The 17313-nt window shown below is 36.2% G+C and overlaps 1 protein-coding gene across 3 annotated transcripts; it reads right to left on the reverse strand.

The window, feature by feature from the left end:
* Positions 1-547: 547 nt before the first annotated feature.
* On the reverse strand, positions 548-16912 carry LOC147391017 (mitochondrial carrier protein MTM1-like). 3 transcript variants are annotated; one of them, XR_015182504.1, is made up of 11 exons: positions 16238-16907; positions 15513-15602; positions 12955-13083; positions 12494-12553; positions 12149-12319; positions 10528-10627; positions 9560-9651; positions 9296-9448; positions 9075-9133; positions 698-955; positions 548-613 (listed from the first exon to the last, which is right to left on the reverse strand). XR_015182504.1 is itself a non-coding variant. In XM_086457331.1 (10 exons), exons 1-10 carry the CDS (start codon positions 16505-16507, stop codon positions 823-825), a joined length of 1257 nt encoding a protein of 418 aa, XP_086313457.1. In that variant the 5' UTR covers positions 16508-16907; the 3' UTR covers positions 548-822. The 3 variants fall into 3 exon arrangements, 2 of the variants coding, with proteins under 2 accessions (XP_086313457.1, XP_086313459.1); XM_086457331.1 differs by having other exon boundaries at positions 548-955; XM_086457333.1 differs by lacking the exon at positions 12955-13083 and having other exon boundaries at positions 548-955; positions 16238-16912.
* Between the last annotated feature and the right edge of the window lie 401 nt (positions 16913-17313).

Here is a 17313-nt window from a genome sequence, read left to right on the forward strand (position 1 = left end):
GCTTGGTCCGAACTCGTACAGGCATAAACTACATATTGGAGCTTTAAATGATTCATCTCTTCTTTAGAGTATACCACTAGTAAGGAAGATGAATTTTAATTTTTGAAAAAAATAAAATCATTAAGTCATATTTTTAGTGGAACAAATTATTATTAAGTTGATACTTCATAGATAAAATGTTATTTTATAGAAGGAAAAAAAATTATAATGATTTTGAAATATTTTTTCCCATTCAATTCTTGAGAACCAGAACCAATGGGTAAGGTGATTCTTGGCCGTTCTGGTTGAGGCTCCACTTATTCTAAAACTGGAACCAGAAAAAATGTAGTGGTTATGTTTCTAATTTTTCTTAGGAACCAAACCGGAACCGGCCCATTGACACCAGTGAAGTCCATCAATCAGGTACCCATTCTGGAGAGAACCACCAAGTGATGGTTACACTGTGCCACTCCATACTCATGTCCTACCATTTTGTTAACTTTTGCAACAATTTAGCTATTTGATCACCCAAAAAAAAAAACAAACAAAGAGAGAAATAGAGAATGAATGAGGTGAAATCCCCAAACAGGAATCATTTAAATAATTGCTTATGAAAATATTGAGAAACAACTTCCTGTAAATAAAAAACACCAAATTTTATACTGCCAAAATTGGAATCAAAATGCCAGTAAAAGAAAGAGATTTTTGGAAGTCTAACCTGTGCTATAGACGCAAATAGCTTGTCACAGTTACGTCTGTACCAATTGTTGCTGTGTTAGGGAAGGAAGGAGTTAGAAGATTGAAAACTTGGATGGACCGACCAACCGATCCTCACCCTCTTTATCAGGAGGTTGAGTGTTTTTTATTTAGAATGTGTTTCATAACTTCATAAAAGGAGACCACAATCCCAACTGATGGGCCAGTACGTGCAACACGTGGGCTAATGCCTGTGAAGAGTCCCTTCATCCCTCCATCCCTGTTTACAATCAATATTTTAGCTCCATAAGTTTTTTTTTTTTTTTTCCAAACGTGCCAATGCTTTTAGCAACAACACATCATCACTACTACATACACAGATTCTTCAAAGAATATCAACATATCCTATAAGGAAAACAAAGATTCCAGTTTCATCAATCAAAAAGGTGAACAACACTGACCAATGTTGGACTAGCAGTATTTTGTGGCCAAACTTGATGGGTGTACAATCCCAATTAGAATAAACATGCAAGTTGAAGATTCTAAAAGAAAGAAAAAGATCTTAAAGGAAATGGAGTGAGGTGGTGAGAGTGGATACGAATGGACTGTCAATAACTTGTCAAGTACCTTTATGTAGTAAACTGAATTTATTGATAATTTTTGCATATCTATTACAAATGCCCTAATAGGGTATTTATAGACCAACTATCCTATTACAAGAATATTCTAGAAAACTATCTTATTGTAGAAGATTACAAGAATATTCTAGAAACTATCCTATTGTAGAAGATTATAAGAATATACAAGAATATTCTAGAAACTATCCTATTGTAGAAGATTATAAGAATATACAAGAACATTCTAGAAAACTATCCTATTGTAGAAGATTACAAGAATATTCTAGAAAGTTAAGAAAAACAAAAAATAATCAAGAATGTCCTATTTTCCTAAAATAAGCCTTGGAGATTTTTCAGCACTCCCCCTCAAGCTGGTGAATATATGCTTTCCATTCCCAGCTTGCCAATGACCTTTTGAAATGTGGTTCCAGGAATCCTTTCGTTAGAACGTCTGCCAATTGCCCTTCTGTTGAAACGTATGGGGTGCAAATTAAACCACTGTCTAGTTTTTCCTTTATGAAATGTCGATCCACTTCCACATGTTTTGTACAATTATGTTGCACTGGATTATGAGCAATATTGATGGCTGACTTGTTATCACAATACAATCTCATTGGACTATCCCAGGTGATTTTAAGATCTTCCAGAATTATTTTGATCCACAAAAGTTCACAAATTCCTTGTGCCATTGCCCGAAACTCTGCCTCTGCACTTGATCTTGCTATAACCGGTTGTTTTTTACTTCTCCATGTAACTAGATTTCCTCCTAGAAATGTACAATAACCGGATGTCGATCTTCTATCCACCACGGACCCTGCATAATCTGAGTCTGTGTATGCTTCCAAACGCAAGTTTGCTCCCTTTTTAAATAAAATTCCCTTACCTGGACTACCTTTTAAGTATTGGAGGATGCGGTATACGGCTTGCAGGTGTATACTCTTAGGATTGTGCATGAATTGGCTAACCACACTAACAGAATATGCTATGTCAGGCCTAGTATGAGAGAGGTAAATCAGTCTTCCAACCAAACGTTGATACATCCCTTTGTCTACAATCTCATCTTCTGGAGCTTCACTTAGCCTATGATTTGCTTCTATTGGTGTCTCCATGGGCCTGCAACCCATTTTTCCAGTTTCCTTGAGAAGATCTAGCACATACTTCTGTTGTGAGACAAATATTCCTTCCTTTGAACGAGCAACCTCTATACCTAGGAAATACTTCAACTTGCCTAGGTCCTTTATTTCAAACTCTTCTGCAAGACGTTTCTTGAGTGCTCCTTCTTCCTTCGCATCATTACCAGTGACAATAATATCGTCCACATATACCAGTAGTGCAGTTACTCCCCCAAAGGCTGAGTGTTTTATGAATAAAGTGTGATCACCTTGACTTTGTTTGTAGCCCATTCCTAACATTGTCTTTGTAAACCTTCCAAACCATGCTCGTGGAGATTGTTTTAACCCATACAATGCTTTCTTCAACCTGCATACCTTCTTATCTCCTGAATTGTCATCAAATCCTGGAGGCCTCACCATATAAATTTCTTCCTCTAGGTCTCCATGAAGAAAGGCGTTTTTCACGTCGAATTGGTGTAAACTCCAATCTAAATTGGCTGCTAATGACAACAAAATCCTTACTGTGTTCATCTTAGCCACCGGTGCAAATGTTTCTTCATAGTCCACTCCATAGGTCTGTGTATAACCCTTTGCAACTAACTTGGCCTTGTATCGTTCAAGTGATCCATCAGCTTTATACTTCAGAGAAAACACCCATTTGCATCCAACAGGTTTCTTTCCTTTGGGTAGCTTGACCAACTCCCAGGTTTTGTTCTTTGCGAGTGCATCCATTTCTACTTTCATAGCATGTCTCTATTCTTCTTTGCTTAGGGCCTCGGATAGTGTTTGTGGTATGGTTGTGGAGTTTAGATGGGTGAGAAAGCTTTTGTGTGATGGTGACATTTTTTCGAATGACACAAAATGAGACAATGGATATTTTGTACAATTTCGGGTACCTTTTCTAACTGCAATGGGTAAGTCAAGATCATTTTTTTCAAAAACTTCAGAAGGCAAGTTGATGACAGGGATATCAATATTTATCTCATTTCCGAGAGTTGGTTCAGACGCTTGAGTTAGCTTCGGCTTAGCAGTGGAACCTCTCTTCCTTGAGTAAACTTGCAATGGTTTCGTGATAACTGATTCAATACAAGTATGTCCTGGGGTTATAGGTTCAAGCTGTCCAACTTCGGGTTGTTTTGAAGGCTCAACTTGTTCTTGTTCAAGTTGTTTTGGTGGTTCAATTTCAGGCAAGGGAAATGGTGGAGTGTTTTGGGTTGGTGGTTGGCTAGCTTGAGCAGGAAAGTCCATTAGAAAGCCATGATCCCCTTGATCCTTATCTTCACTAGTAAGTGTCTCCCCCTGAAGAAAAGGTTGGAAAAAACTTTCACCTTCAACAAAAGTTACATCGGCGGACACAAAGATTTTGCGAGATGGTGGATGATAACATTTATAACCCTTTTGAGTTGAGGAATACCCCACAAAGACACACCTAAGAGCTCGAGGATCAAGTTTACTACGACCATGAGAATGAATATGAACAAACGAGACACATCCAAAAACTCGAGGTGACAATCGATTGTGAGATGCAAAATCAGGAAAAAATTTGGAAAAGACCTCCCAGGGACTTTTAAAATCAAGAACTCGAGATGGAGTACGGTTTATTAAGTGGGCTGATGTGAGAACTGCTTCACCCCATAAGTATTTGGGGACATTCCGTTGGAATAACAGTGCACGAGTTGTTGACAAGAGATGGCCATTCTTCCTTTCTGCCACTCCATTCTGTTGGGGTGTATCTATGCAAGAGGATTCATGTATTATCCCCTCTTTTTGAAAATATGGAGATAATACTTGATTAAAATATTCTCTTGCATTGTCAGATCTTATTTTTTTTATTTTAACCCCAAACTGATTTTTGACCATGTCATGAAAGATAGGGAGAACCGTACAAACATCAGATTTTTGTTTTAGCAAAAAAACCCATGTGACACGAGTACAGTCGTCAATAAACGTGACAAACCATTTAGCCCCTGAAATATTTGAAATTCTTGACGGTCCCCAAATGTCACTATGGATTAATTGAAAAGGAAATGAGGATTTTTTATTACTCAAAGGAAAAGAAACTCGTTTGTGTTTGGCAAACTCACAAATGTCACAATGAAATTCATGAATATCAATATTCTTAAATAAGGAAGGAAACATGACACTCAAAGTCCTAAAGGAAGGATGTCCAAACTGAAGGTGATAAAGCCAAATCTGGTCTTTTATTGAAGATCTTGTATCTGACAATAAGGAAGATGGATTGTCAATCATACAACTCTTATTTTTATTCTGCACATCAAGGTAATAGAGGCCCCTGCTTTCCTTAGCATGCCCAATCGTCATCCCCGTAGCTTGGTCTTGAAAAATACAAGAGGTGGATGAAAATGTCAAGCTACAATTCAAATCCTTTGTAAGATTTTGGACAGAGACTAGATTTATTGTAAGTTTTGGAACGTGCAAAACATTTTTCAGAATTAATGAAGGACTTATGTGAATATCTCCTTGACCTGCTACAGTAGCAAGTGACCCATCGGCCAATGTAATTTTTCTGTTACTAGAACATGGACTATATGTGGAGAATATAAAGGAGCAATAAGTCATATGGTCGGTTGCTCCTGAATCAATGATCCAAGAGTCGAAATAGTTACTATCCGAGACACTAAAGGCATGAGAAGAAGAAACCATACCTGAATGTGCAAATGAACACATACCCGATGGTTTCTCCAAGGAGTTGAGAAGTGATCTTAGCTATTAAATGTCTTCTTTGTTGATCTCCTTGCTATTAGAATTCTCTTGAGCATCCGAGCCATCACTGCCGGTTCGTGCCAGATTAGCATGTAACTTTTGTTGCCAATTCTGTTGCCAGTTTCTTGATCCTCCCCCATTTCTACCAGAAAAGTTTTGTGGTCTCCCATGAAGTGTCACCATCACAGACTGATTGGTGGCTCCTGACTCTTCTGACATCGTGAATTTAGCAAAGATCACAAGGAAAAAATAAAGGGAGGGTAAAAACAGATGAACAACGAACAAGATGGCAAAAAAGAAAAAAAAATCGATTCCCAGGATATGAACCTAAGGCTCTAATACCATGTAGTAAACTGAATTTATTGATAATTCTTGCATATCTATTACAAATGCCCTAATAAGGTATTTATAGACCAACTATCCTAATACAAGAATATTCTAGAAAACTATCTTATTGTAGAAGATTACAAGAATATTCTAGAAACTATCCTATTGTAGAAGATTATAAGAATATACAAGAATATTCTAAAAACTATCCTATTGTAGAAGATTATAAGAATATACAAGAACATTCTAGAAAACTATCCTATTGTAGAAGATTACAAGAATATTCTAGAAAGTTAAGAAAAACAAAAAATAATCAAGAATGTCCTATTTTCCTAAAATAAGCCTTGGAGATTTTTCAGCACTTTAGACATAATTTTTTGATGCAATACGGGAGGGGAAGAAGTTGAAATACAAGGTAGGGAATCTAGTTTGGGTTTTGTAATGACCTGAAATCCTAAAATGTATCTCGAGGAAAGAATTTTAGATCCGTGCATTGATTTAAAAGTTATCAAATCCTCGAGTTTCGCATTTAATATTTTCCCAATAGGTAAACGACACCTTAGAGACGTAATTTGAGGAAACCGATCATACTATTAGATTCGTGTCGAAAAATCATCCAAAATAGAGTATAAGTTTGTCCAATTCGGCATTCGGGAAAAACAATTCCCAAAATGCCAAGTATGTCCCAACTTAAGTGATATAAATATCTAAATTCTATTAGAACTCCTCTCCAAACAAATCTCAACCATTTTCCTTCAATATTTGAAACTCAGATCTACGCCAAACGAGAACGATCCGAGCTTAGGCGCAAGAAGGAAAGTTGTTCCTCTCGCCGAGGGTTACGTGTGGACGCAAAGAAATTCGATTTTCGCCGGAAGAAAATTTTGGAGATTGGCCGGAGGCGATTTTAAAGTCCATTCAACCGTTGAAAATAGCTTGATGTAGGTTGCCTTCCCTTCTACCTTTTAGTTATGCGATAATTTCATAGAAAATCCATATGATTGTTGATAAATCGATTGTTTCATTAAGTTTATACATATTTGAACAATTTGAATCATGTTTGCATGCTTATTTATGATTGGTTTTAGTTCATTTGATGTAATATAATCATTTTATAGTTAATATGATATTTGGATCGATTTTGGTCGAGTTTCGACGAAAAATCAGCAATTCGGAAAAGTATCCGAATGTTGAGTTTGGTTCTAATTTTTTTTGTGTTGCTTCCATATAGTATGTATACCCATTTCCTACCGTTATTTCATTAAAAACAATTAAGTATTACTTTAAGTTCTTTAATAAATAAATAAATAGTTCGTTTTCAATTTCGACTTTGAAAAATCATTTTTTTAATACTTGGTTAAATTTTCATAGATTTCCAGCTTTTCTGTCTTATGGTTTTATCTTTGTTTTCGAGTCTCTCGACTCAACCAAAACCATCGAATGGAATTTGTTGATTCTTTATGGATTTCGAATTGCTTTAAAAGTAAAATTACTTTAATAGATATGTAGGAAATTAGATGATAAATTGATTGATTTAATCGATGGATGGATAAAGAGAACGTATGTTCTCGACTGATTGATGGGACAGTGCCTCCAGTTTTACGTAGTGGCCATGCCACGTAAAACGTGATAGATGGATAGAGAGATGAGATGGTTGATGGATAGATATGACAGATAACTGTCACTGGAGGGTACTACCAGATTTTGTTTGTATTTTCGATTAAAAGAAATGATATATTATATACAAAATAAATTATTTTGTTTACCAGTAAAAATTTGTAGAAAACCCATAAAGAGTGACGCGTTGCTATGTATCCGGAAGCGGCGAGTCAATCTAGGATAACACTAGATGTCATATGCTCTTCGGTAGTATGAGATACCTTAGAGCATATTACAGCTTATGAAATCCGAGAATTTCTCCTACTTATTTCCTGGGAAACGTTGTGTGTAAAGACGGTCTCTGTATAGTGTAGAGCTAGGCGGGGTTCACATGTATTGCCTCTTGATAGGTTTCGACGCGAGGGGTCTCCTGGGCTAATTAGTGATCACTATTAGTCTGTAGTCGTCAAACGGTCGACCTCACCGTTAGTTGAACTCAGTATTGGGTTCTTGGTTAACGGCCAGTATGAGCCGGATAAATGATCATCCAACCGTGGTATGCTAGACCGGCCACAAAATCAGATTATAACGATGGGATTCCACATCGGAGGTTAAGTTTGGAATATCGTATTGCCATAGCCGAGGCGGTTATATCGGCGTGTTCCTCTGCTCTCTTATCGATTACACCGCCGTGTTCTTATTATGTATCTTTTCTTATTTTGTGATGTTTGATAGATGTTTTCATTTAAAAGATGCATATGTTACTTTAAATGATAGAAATGATAGGTTGAAATTATTTAACTGTTTATTGAATATTCTTAGACATTTATCGTATGTTACATTATGAAAAACTTACATTATTTAACTGTTCAACTGATTACTCGTGCAAGTATGACTCGTTGTTAGAACGGCGTTCATCCTGCTGAGTAACATTCCCCTGTTACTCACCCTATCCTTCTCCTTCCAGATTATTCAACTTTTGAAGAACCGTTCTTTGAGGAGTCTTTTGAGGAGGTCCTCGAGGAGGATCAGATTGATGTCTTGCCGCCGCCATGTCTTTGAGGACTAGTAAAGGATCTTAGCGGTTTTTGGTTGTAGATAAGAAACATGGTAGTTTAGAAAATTTTGTAATCTGATGAATTATGAGATTAAAGATCTTGACTTATATCAGTGTTTGTCGATTTCTTCTGCTTACTCTAGACTCTCGTATAGATGTTAGTTAAATGTTTATTCCGCTGCGTATATTTTCTTTTCATAAGTATTATTATTTATGAATGTTCTGTCAGATTGTGTGATTGATTACCTCACACCTCGAGATTCTAACCGATGAATCATAGGGATTCGTGTTGGGATTTCGGGGCGTGACAGGTTTGGGTTAAGGACTTGAGCTACAATAGGGTGGTTACTGTAAAGGTTTAGGCTAAACCCAAAAGGGTTTGAGTTGCGGGGTTTAATTACAATGAATCCAGATGAGTTTGAGTTGCAGGCTTTAATTACACTAAAGCTAAACTATGGCCCAGATATGATAGACCAATGATCTCTGATATCCAATCAAATTTGGTTGAGAAACATGATTCTAATATTTTTGGTTTTTAAGGCTTGGTTTTGATGATGACAACAATCACTATGACCAGAGGGGTGTGCACAACTTATCAATCAACACAAGTGGCCCAAAATTTAGCAGTGTTTCTCATCATATGGAAAAATGTATCAATTGTACTTGAATACAATTTACCATGTCAGTCTGAGCGATCCCCATGCAGGTGTGGTAACAAGAGAACGGTAAGTTCTCTTAGTATTTAAACAAGTGTAAAGTCTAAAATAGAGTTTTATCATAACGCGATACTGAAAAGCTTGACTTTGAACATCTATAGTAGAGAATCTGTTATAATTGACGGCTGGCTAGTCTGCCATGATGATGATTGATTCCACATATATAAAACTATGGAAATAAATGACATCGATGGTAGCTCTTGTTTTTGGGCATCAAGTGAATTAAGAGTGAAGGAAAGAAACACACCTCCAAACCTCCATTAATGTTTGCCTTGTGGTCATACTCAACGCCCTGGTTGGATCCTTCTGAAAATCAACAAAATCCCATTTCACTAATTAAAATTTATCTGTTAGTGTGTACCACTCATACAACACAAATGAAGTGTATTATCTAATCGATTTATAGAACATAGTTCAATAATGGTTTCTATGTGTATACATTAACCTGAGTTTGCTTTAAGAACCCACCTCTATTTGCCTCCGAGTTTTTGCAACGTCTAGAGGACATGTCACAGCAGCAGCAAGGCTTCCTGCAACAAAACCAGCAGAGAAATTTGCCCCAAGAACACTTGTTGCATTGGCATCCTTACCCCCCACCAGACCAAGAATTGTTCTCCTAATCTTTATATAAAAAGAAAGATAACATCAGTGAATTGGACTTGAATCAATAAAAAAAATAACTAGAACCCACAAATATAATCCATGGGACTGCATTTGATGATGAAATATTACCGGCTCAAGGGTTGACCAGCAAATTGCTGAAAATGGAACATCACGAGCAAGTTGTGCTCCCACGCCTGACCACAAGATACGGTAGTATTGCACTGCTTAAACAAGAGGTCAACCATAATAAGCAGATTAGCCCAAAAAAGTTTAAAAAAAGGATTGCAAGAAAACAAGCTCTAAAATACAATCTTTAAGAGAGTTAAGAGATTCTATTACTACTTTTTAGATGAGTATAGTTAGGAATCTCCAAGGCTGTTGTCCAGACATCAACAAGGACCCACTTACTCGTTCATTTTTAGTGGAGGGAGTATTAATAAATCGGTTTTATTAATTTGATTAGAATAGCCTACATTTTGCACAAAGAAATAAAACCTACCTATCCACTCTAAATATCTGAGTGACCAACTAGTCCTTCCAACATCAAGGAGGAGGGACATTGTAGTGTATTTGATTTGATGGTTTGAAAATGTCATTTTTTTAGTTGATAACTGTGCTAACGAGAACATATGGAAGGTTCTTCGAGACATACGGTTGGTGGACTGCTCGTTGCGTCTAACCGTTATAGGCTGTGGTCAGCCCAAAGGAGGGTCACATGTCTAGTGCGGCTGAGACGGGACAAGATGGCCGGTGAGAATTGGCGATGAAAGGTTCCCATATGCCCAAAGGTGTAGAAGGATCTGGATTCGTGCAGTGTCTTGGCCTCCTTTGGGCGAAGTTTTTTCGCATTTGGGAGGCTTTAGCGTGGAAAATCTCGGCCCTTCAGAGGTATTATGGGAATAGTTAAAAGACAATTCACCTCCCTTTACCTTTTCCGGTGTCACTTAACAGCTTAACCAAGAATACCATTTATTAAATAGTGTAAGACTTAATTGATTCTTTATAATTCCATTCTAGACCAACTGAGAACCTAATATCATGTAAAACTGAATAGTAAGTCAAGCTCAATATAAATATCAATCCAGGGAAAAACTTACAAATTTGAAGATTATTAGTGCTTCTGACAGGAGAGACAACCCCAAGAAGTGTTTGCCAAACTCCTGGAGGCTTCACACCAGTTTGGATCTCTTTAAATGCCTATCGAAAATACAGAGTAAATAGAGCTATCACTAAAAATTGATTTGGGGCAAATATTGTATTGAAAAGGGGGGGTGGGCATTTAACACTGAAACAAATTTCTGAAGAAGACATGTCAGTATTGTGCTTATAAAATATTAAATAAAAAAATAAAAACAAGTTAAGCTAAGAAAACATTGCATCATGGAATCAAATTCCTCAGAACACGTAAAATTGTTACAAATGTTGAAAAATGGCATAGTACTCTTACGAACATAATTCCTCGGCCAAGCAACAATCTTTAAGATACATGTTTGGCTTATAGCCACTCAAAAATATTTTTTCACTAGCAGTTCAAATGTATCGCTTTTGGGATGCCTGGGGACCCATTGTCAACCTAATCAGGTGACCCTAAACATCTAACCTACTATATTATGTTGAGCAATCATAAAATACAATGTTCCAAAGAACAATTAATATGTTGGATGCAAGGTTTTAAATTTCATTTAAGTAAAGCTTGGAAATGGACATATTTCAATCAGTGTGGAGATACTGTAGAAATTCATAATGGAGATATTATAGAATCAATAGAAAACAAAGAAAATAAGGTTTCAATTGTAGGAGATGACAAAATAAGCACAAAATCACACCCATAACTCACAATGCTACATTCAACTACCATTTGGAGTAAGAAAAAAAGACCGACAAAATTAGTACATGCTATGCTACCCACAATATTTAAGACTTGGACTCTCGTAGTCAGACTGACAAAATTGAATGTTCATTATCACATTTTTCTTAATGAATTTCATTATCACATTATTTAAAAGTAAATAAAATCAAAAGCAGCTCATTTATGACCTAAGGAGATCATAGCCACATGGATCTACAAACTATATGTAAATTATGTCTTCTAATTAAAAAAATCATTTAATCAAAAACTGTTTTAAATTGTGATAATTAGACCATGCACCTACAAACTATATGTAACTATGTTTTCTAATTTATTAAAAATTCATTTAATAAAAAACTGTTCTAAATTGTGAGAATTAGACCTTTCATGTTGGACATATATACTAATTATTTAAAAAATGTCATATGACTGGCTGTACATTTCTCATTTATTACTGTTTATCAATTATACATAATTTTAAAATTAAAAGGAAAAAATAAATTATGTGAAAATTAAAATATGCTAGTAATGCTTCCTTTTGGCTCCTGTGGAAGTATTTTGATATATCTTGTGAAAATGTCGAAATTTAATACAATGGTTGGATGCTTACGTCCCCTCATTGATATGTTGAATTAGATTGCATAATCTGAGGGAAAATATATCAGGTACAGATAACAGAGACGAAGGCTTTTAACACAACACTAGTCCTTAGCTGTTGAATATTCCAACATTGAGGGGGGCTTAGACCCATAGCTCAGTTGGTTAGACAAATACATTGAGTGCCCACTTAGGCACAATCATACACATTTATGTTTACACCGGTGAGGCATCAATGGTAAATGCAAATATCAGCCTACGAAGTTCATTACCTGCATGCGCGTTCTTGCAAGTTCAATGGGATAACAAGAAATGCAAGCTAATGAGCGTGCCATTGAGCCCGCAACTAAAGGGACATATGGAGTCAAGTAAGGAGTATTCCGTGTCGTAAGTTCCTCGATCCAGTTGCGGAAAATGTCATAGCAAGGTAAATAAATCCCCACCTGGTTTACAATTTTAATACGTATTTAACTAATCAGAACAAATTAATATGTGATGGAGAAGATTAAGTAATAATTTCCACCACCCACACCAATTGTTTAGAGAACTAACCCGTTTTGAGATAAATTTTGATGAAGGATGGAAACCAAACTATATATATATAAGAACAAACTTACAGTTGGTATGGCCAGAGCTAATGCAGCATTTGTGCCTCTCCACAGCCTTGCAAATCCTTCCTGCACAAACTCTATTGTTACATATCTCTGAACCATTGAAAACTGCATCCTAAACAAGGAGATGAGGACTTAGATAACAAGGATACTCCATAATTACTTTAGGGTATAAATTTCTTTCAATGCACTTTAGCTTAGATACCAACAATTTATCTATATTATGCTTTTATGAAAATATTCTGCATAGTTACTAGACTTTCAACATTGTCATTTAATCATATGTTAAATGACATCTGACATTGATGAAGCGGCCATATCTATGTTACATAGAAAGCACAATATCCATAAGTAGTAATTGAACGGAGTCCCAAGAAAAACTTTGCACATCGGCCAAAAGTTGGGAAATGAGTGTCAAGTAGTTTAGTTGTTTGTACGCTTACAAGTAATTGACTAAATGCACCAACCTGTCGAACAATTTTATGAAAGACATCGAGGGTTCCTTTGTACTGAAAACATTCAGGAGGGCAAACTGGTTCTGTACCAAAAATTCCACCACGTGTGCATGATGGAGAACATCTCAGATGTGAAAACATCTGAAACAACATAATCCAGAGCCAAAATTAATCACTGAGATGATAACAGTTCTTGGTTCCAGAATTAAAGTGCTCTCTCTATTGCAGAAGAAAAAAAAGTGACAAAGAAATTGCTGTATGTACTGCATGCTTAGAAAGGAATATGTCAGTCCCAAATAAATAAACTTTCTCATAATCAAAAACTGGGATGTCGATTTTAGTTAGTTTGCCTTCTCTTTGAAAATGTTACTCGATGAATCTCTCTCGTGAAATGTGGATATTCAGATTTATCAAGAGAAGAAACTATGTCCGTGTAAGACAAAATTAAAAGAAGGATTTTCAATAGTTGTTCAATCTTTTAGGGTTATAATCTGCCAGACACACACAATTTTGAATTTCAAGGTGTACATAATGCAATTGTTGTAAATGGAGATATCATTTCCATTTTTATTTAAGAATAGCAGGACATATGATTACCTGGTTGTAGTAGTGTTAGACGCGGGCAAATTAAAAAGTGAATAATTAAAGTTACTTCAAGACATATCTACGATTTATTTATTTTAAAATATGCCATAAGTTAAGGCTCTCAAAAAATTCCTCGAGGCTTTAAGAAAATACTCCTTCTCCCTCAAGGTCTTGTGCCTTATTCAAAGAGGAGTTAGAAGCTTATGCCTTCGGAGTGGCGTACACCTTTTGCACTTTTTACTAAGGCTTAAAATGGATGGGGATGTGTTGTATTTCTTTCTTCTCTATTTTCTGTAGTACCATTACATAATAGTTCTTATACTTGTAAAGTTGCCCGTATTCATCCTTGATCCTAAATTTTGGGATCAACTCATAAAGTAGGTCCTATTAGAATAGTCACCAAATCGGGGTGCAATGAGTTGGCAAGGAAAAAGTTTGGAGAAAAAAGAGGCAAATTTCAAAAACAAAAAAATGGCTAGGGCTACAAAATTCTCTCTTTGCACAAAGGTCCTGATGCGCCAACTTTGGAATAACTATAATTTTCTTTGCCCAAGATGCATCAATCCCAGTCTTCCAAATTTCTAAAGTGTTTGGATTTAGCTGCACATTCCCCAAGATGACATGTTTGACTCGGATCAAGTGCAAATGTGCCCCACAATAGCTCCCTCCCTCAAGGAGATGAAGTATGCTGATATAACTAGAGCTTGCCTCCAAGAAGAAGAATCCACTAAACCTGGCCAAAAACTGCAATATGATCTTCCAACTTAAAGAACATGACATTCTACTCATGGTGAGATTCCTCTCGACTTGTCGAACATGAGATCCCACTAAAGGACAATTTCCACTCAACTTGTAGAACGTGGCCCCCCTGTCATGGCCAATTTCCACCAAACTCGTAGAACATGAGATCCTGCTCATGGAGGATTTACACTAGACTTGAAGAACATGCGACCCATCATGGAAGGATTCCACATGACTTGTAGAACATGAGACTCAGCTTATGGTGTAGCTCCAACTGACCTATAGAAAATAAACCCAACTAGGTTCCATCCGATTTGTGCAGCATAAGATTCTACTCACGTAAAGCAAGAGATTTTAATAATAATGGGGCTCCACTAAACTTGTAAGCATGGGTCTATGCTAATGGTGAGGTTCCACACAAGTTGTAGGACATGAGTGTCTGTTGATAAAGGCTTCCTCTCGATTTGTAAAATACAAGAATCCATTCATGACGGATTCCTCCTGACTTGAAGACAATGTAAACTATGCGCAGACTATGTAGGACATGGGTCTTCACTAACTATGGGGTTTCATCAAACTTGTAAAGTATGAGGCTCCACTAACAGTGTGGTACCAAAAAATTGCAGAGTAACGAGATTCCACTCATGGAGGAGTTTCACTGAACTTGAAGAATGCAAATGATTGCATTGTTTGATTATGCCCCCTAAGAACCTTTGAGTTGTGTAACATCTTGATTGGTCTTGAAATTGTATTGAATGATGTTGGTAAGTAAAAACTCCCATAATAGTATCAGAGTCCTTTATTGCATATGTGCGTGCATTTTGCACTGATTCCACGTACTAATTGTGCCATTGCACACATTGTGTGTAAGATTCTTCAGGTGGGATTGTCTTGAGCCTATAGGTTAGGCACTCACAAGTTTGGCAGTCCAATTATACATAATATGAATTGGGTGGTCCAAGCACACACAATATTTTGAGAAAAAGCTATCAACAATATTGTTTTCAAATAAACATTTTCTAATACAACCCCGTCTAATCTTACACATCTTCATAAAACATTCATATACACACACACAAGCTGAATTCACAATCTAATTGTAAACCTAAACCATAACTGCTACAAGTTGCCTTTCTTATTTTATAGACTGTATATTATATTAAACCATCCACACTATTTGTCTTCTTAATAGAAATCTAGACAATAATCAATTACCCCCTTAAACCTTTTTCCTGTATACATACCGAATTTGGTCCAAGAGATGCCATACGACCACTAAAGTGATGCTCTGAATGTGAATAAAGTACTCCAGCAGCCTGTGCTTGCAACCGTATCTGTAGATTAGAAGGGGAATAAAAAAATAACTGTAAGACACATCAGAGCCCATTCGAATTTCCTAAAATTCAAGCATGATAGCCATAGAATCTATACAAAAGCATAATGATGACAAATTCCATCTTTTTTTCCTTCCTGACAAGTATCCAGACCATACACACAATCAACTCTGAAAAGAGGAATCAAGTAAACAATAAACAGTGTCTCTAGAAAATCCCACATAATAATCCACAATTATTTACAATAAAAATGAAAACTGGGTATCTGTGAAAATTCACCATTGCATCCAATAATTTCAAAACTAATGAATATGTTCCATCATTTACACCAAAAATGAAAAACCCACATCACAAACTAACAACATAGATGGAAAAAAGTAAAACTTAGTATCTAAAGTGATTCTCATGAAAACAAATAACATCGTACATAATAATGAGAAAAAAAAATATTCTACAGATCACAGTTTGGGAAAAAAAAACCCTAAATAGGATTCTCAAAAACCCACATGAGAAATCAAGAATACCACAAAAAATAAACATTGGGTATCAGCAATAACAAATGGGCATTTTCTACAATCACACAAAATATCATAGAAAAAAGGAAAGAAAACTAAGATAAAATTGAGGAGAGATACCTTGGCCACATCAAGAGGGTTAACGAGAATCGCAGAAAGAACGGCAGCACCAGCAGCAGAGAAAGCTCGTTCTCCAAAACCCAACTTGAAATCTGAGAGAGTATTAGAATGGTGATGATGTTGAATGAGAGAAGCAGAAGTAGAAGTAGAAGCAGAAGCCTCTCTTCCATCAGCAAGCATAGCTTCCGAAACAGAAGAAACGTTTCCATCAAAATCAACTCTTGATGCCGCAGCACTCATCCATGACGGAATATTCCTTGAACAAACCATCCTTTTTTAATGCCCCTCTCCCAAACAATCGAAAGAGAGAATCCCAGAAAGCTTAATAAAAAATGGATCAAAGAGAGACGAAAAAAGACCCCACAAGTCTCAAAAAAATAATAATAATAATAATAATAATAAAAATAGCCTACAAGGGTTTCCAAATAGAATAATTTGGGTTTGGTGGTTTTTTCCAAATAAAGCAAGAAAAGAAACGAGTGATCTATATTTCAGAGTTACTTGCAAGAACACAAGTATCTTGGGAAGAAAGGTAGAGAACCTATATATATATAGAGAGAGAGAGAGAGAGAGAGAGAGAGAGAGAGAGGTGTGTGTTTCTAAGACCTTATGTTGTGCGTGGGAAGAGGAGAGCGAGACTCGTGGCCTGGAATTTCCATTGCCATATAAGCTGGTGGTCTCAATGGTCGAGATCGAGAGAGAGAATCGTTTCCATTGTTTTTAGGGAAAAAAAAAATATTAAAGGGTGTTTTAGACATTATCCTCCATGTTTTGTGGATATTTAACTCAGCTTCTACATTTTAAAATTAATTATATGTTCTTTGACCTTGGTATTCTCTTATAAACTAAAAGAAAACAACCTTAGTATCCTAATCTTGAATTTTAATTTCATTTTGAATCTATTGTTTTCAAACTTGTCTTGACCCCTTTCAGAAAACCTTGGTTTTTCTACTGAAATACCTTGGGTCTTCTCTTATAAACTAACCAGAGTTTGCACGAGCATCCTTTTTGAAATTAAGGGGATAAAAGAGAAAAAAAAACAATAAAGTTGGAGGCCTGTGAGAAGGATACATTTT

Source organism: Akebia trifoliata, chromosome 11, assembly GCF_017979445.1.
Source record: "Akebia trifoliata isolate Shusen 1 chromosome 11, ASM1797944v1, whole genome shotgun sequence".
Classification (NCBI taxonomy): Eukaryota; Viridiplantae; Streptophyta; class Magnoliopsida; order Ranunculales; family Lardizabalaceae; genus Akebia; species Akebia trifoliata.

What these genes read in the sequence shown, in the direction of transcription:
- LOC147391017 (XM_086457331.1), bottom strand. Translation starts at nt 16,507, where the DNA reads ATGGTTTGTTCAAGGAATATTCCGTCATGGATGAGTGCTGCGGCATCA. An exon ending in ACCCTCTTGATGTGGCCAAG is followed by an intron (nt 15,603 to 16,237) that starts GTATCTCTCCTC and finishes TCTAATCTACAG; the next exon opens with ATACGGTTGCAAGCACAGGC. An exon ending in CACTAATAATCTTCAAATTT is followed by an intron (nt 9,652 to 10,527) that starts GTAAGTTTTTCC and finishes TTGTTTAAGCAG; the next exon opens with TGCAATACTACCGTATCTTG.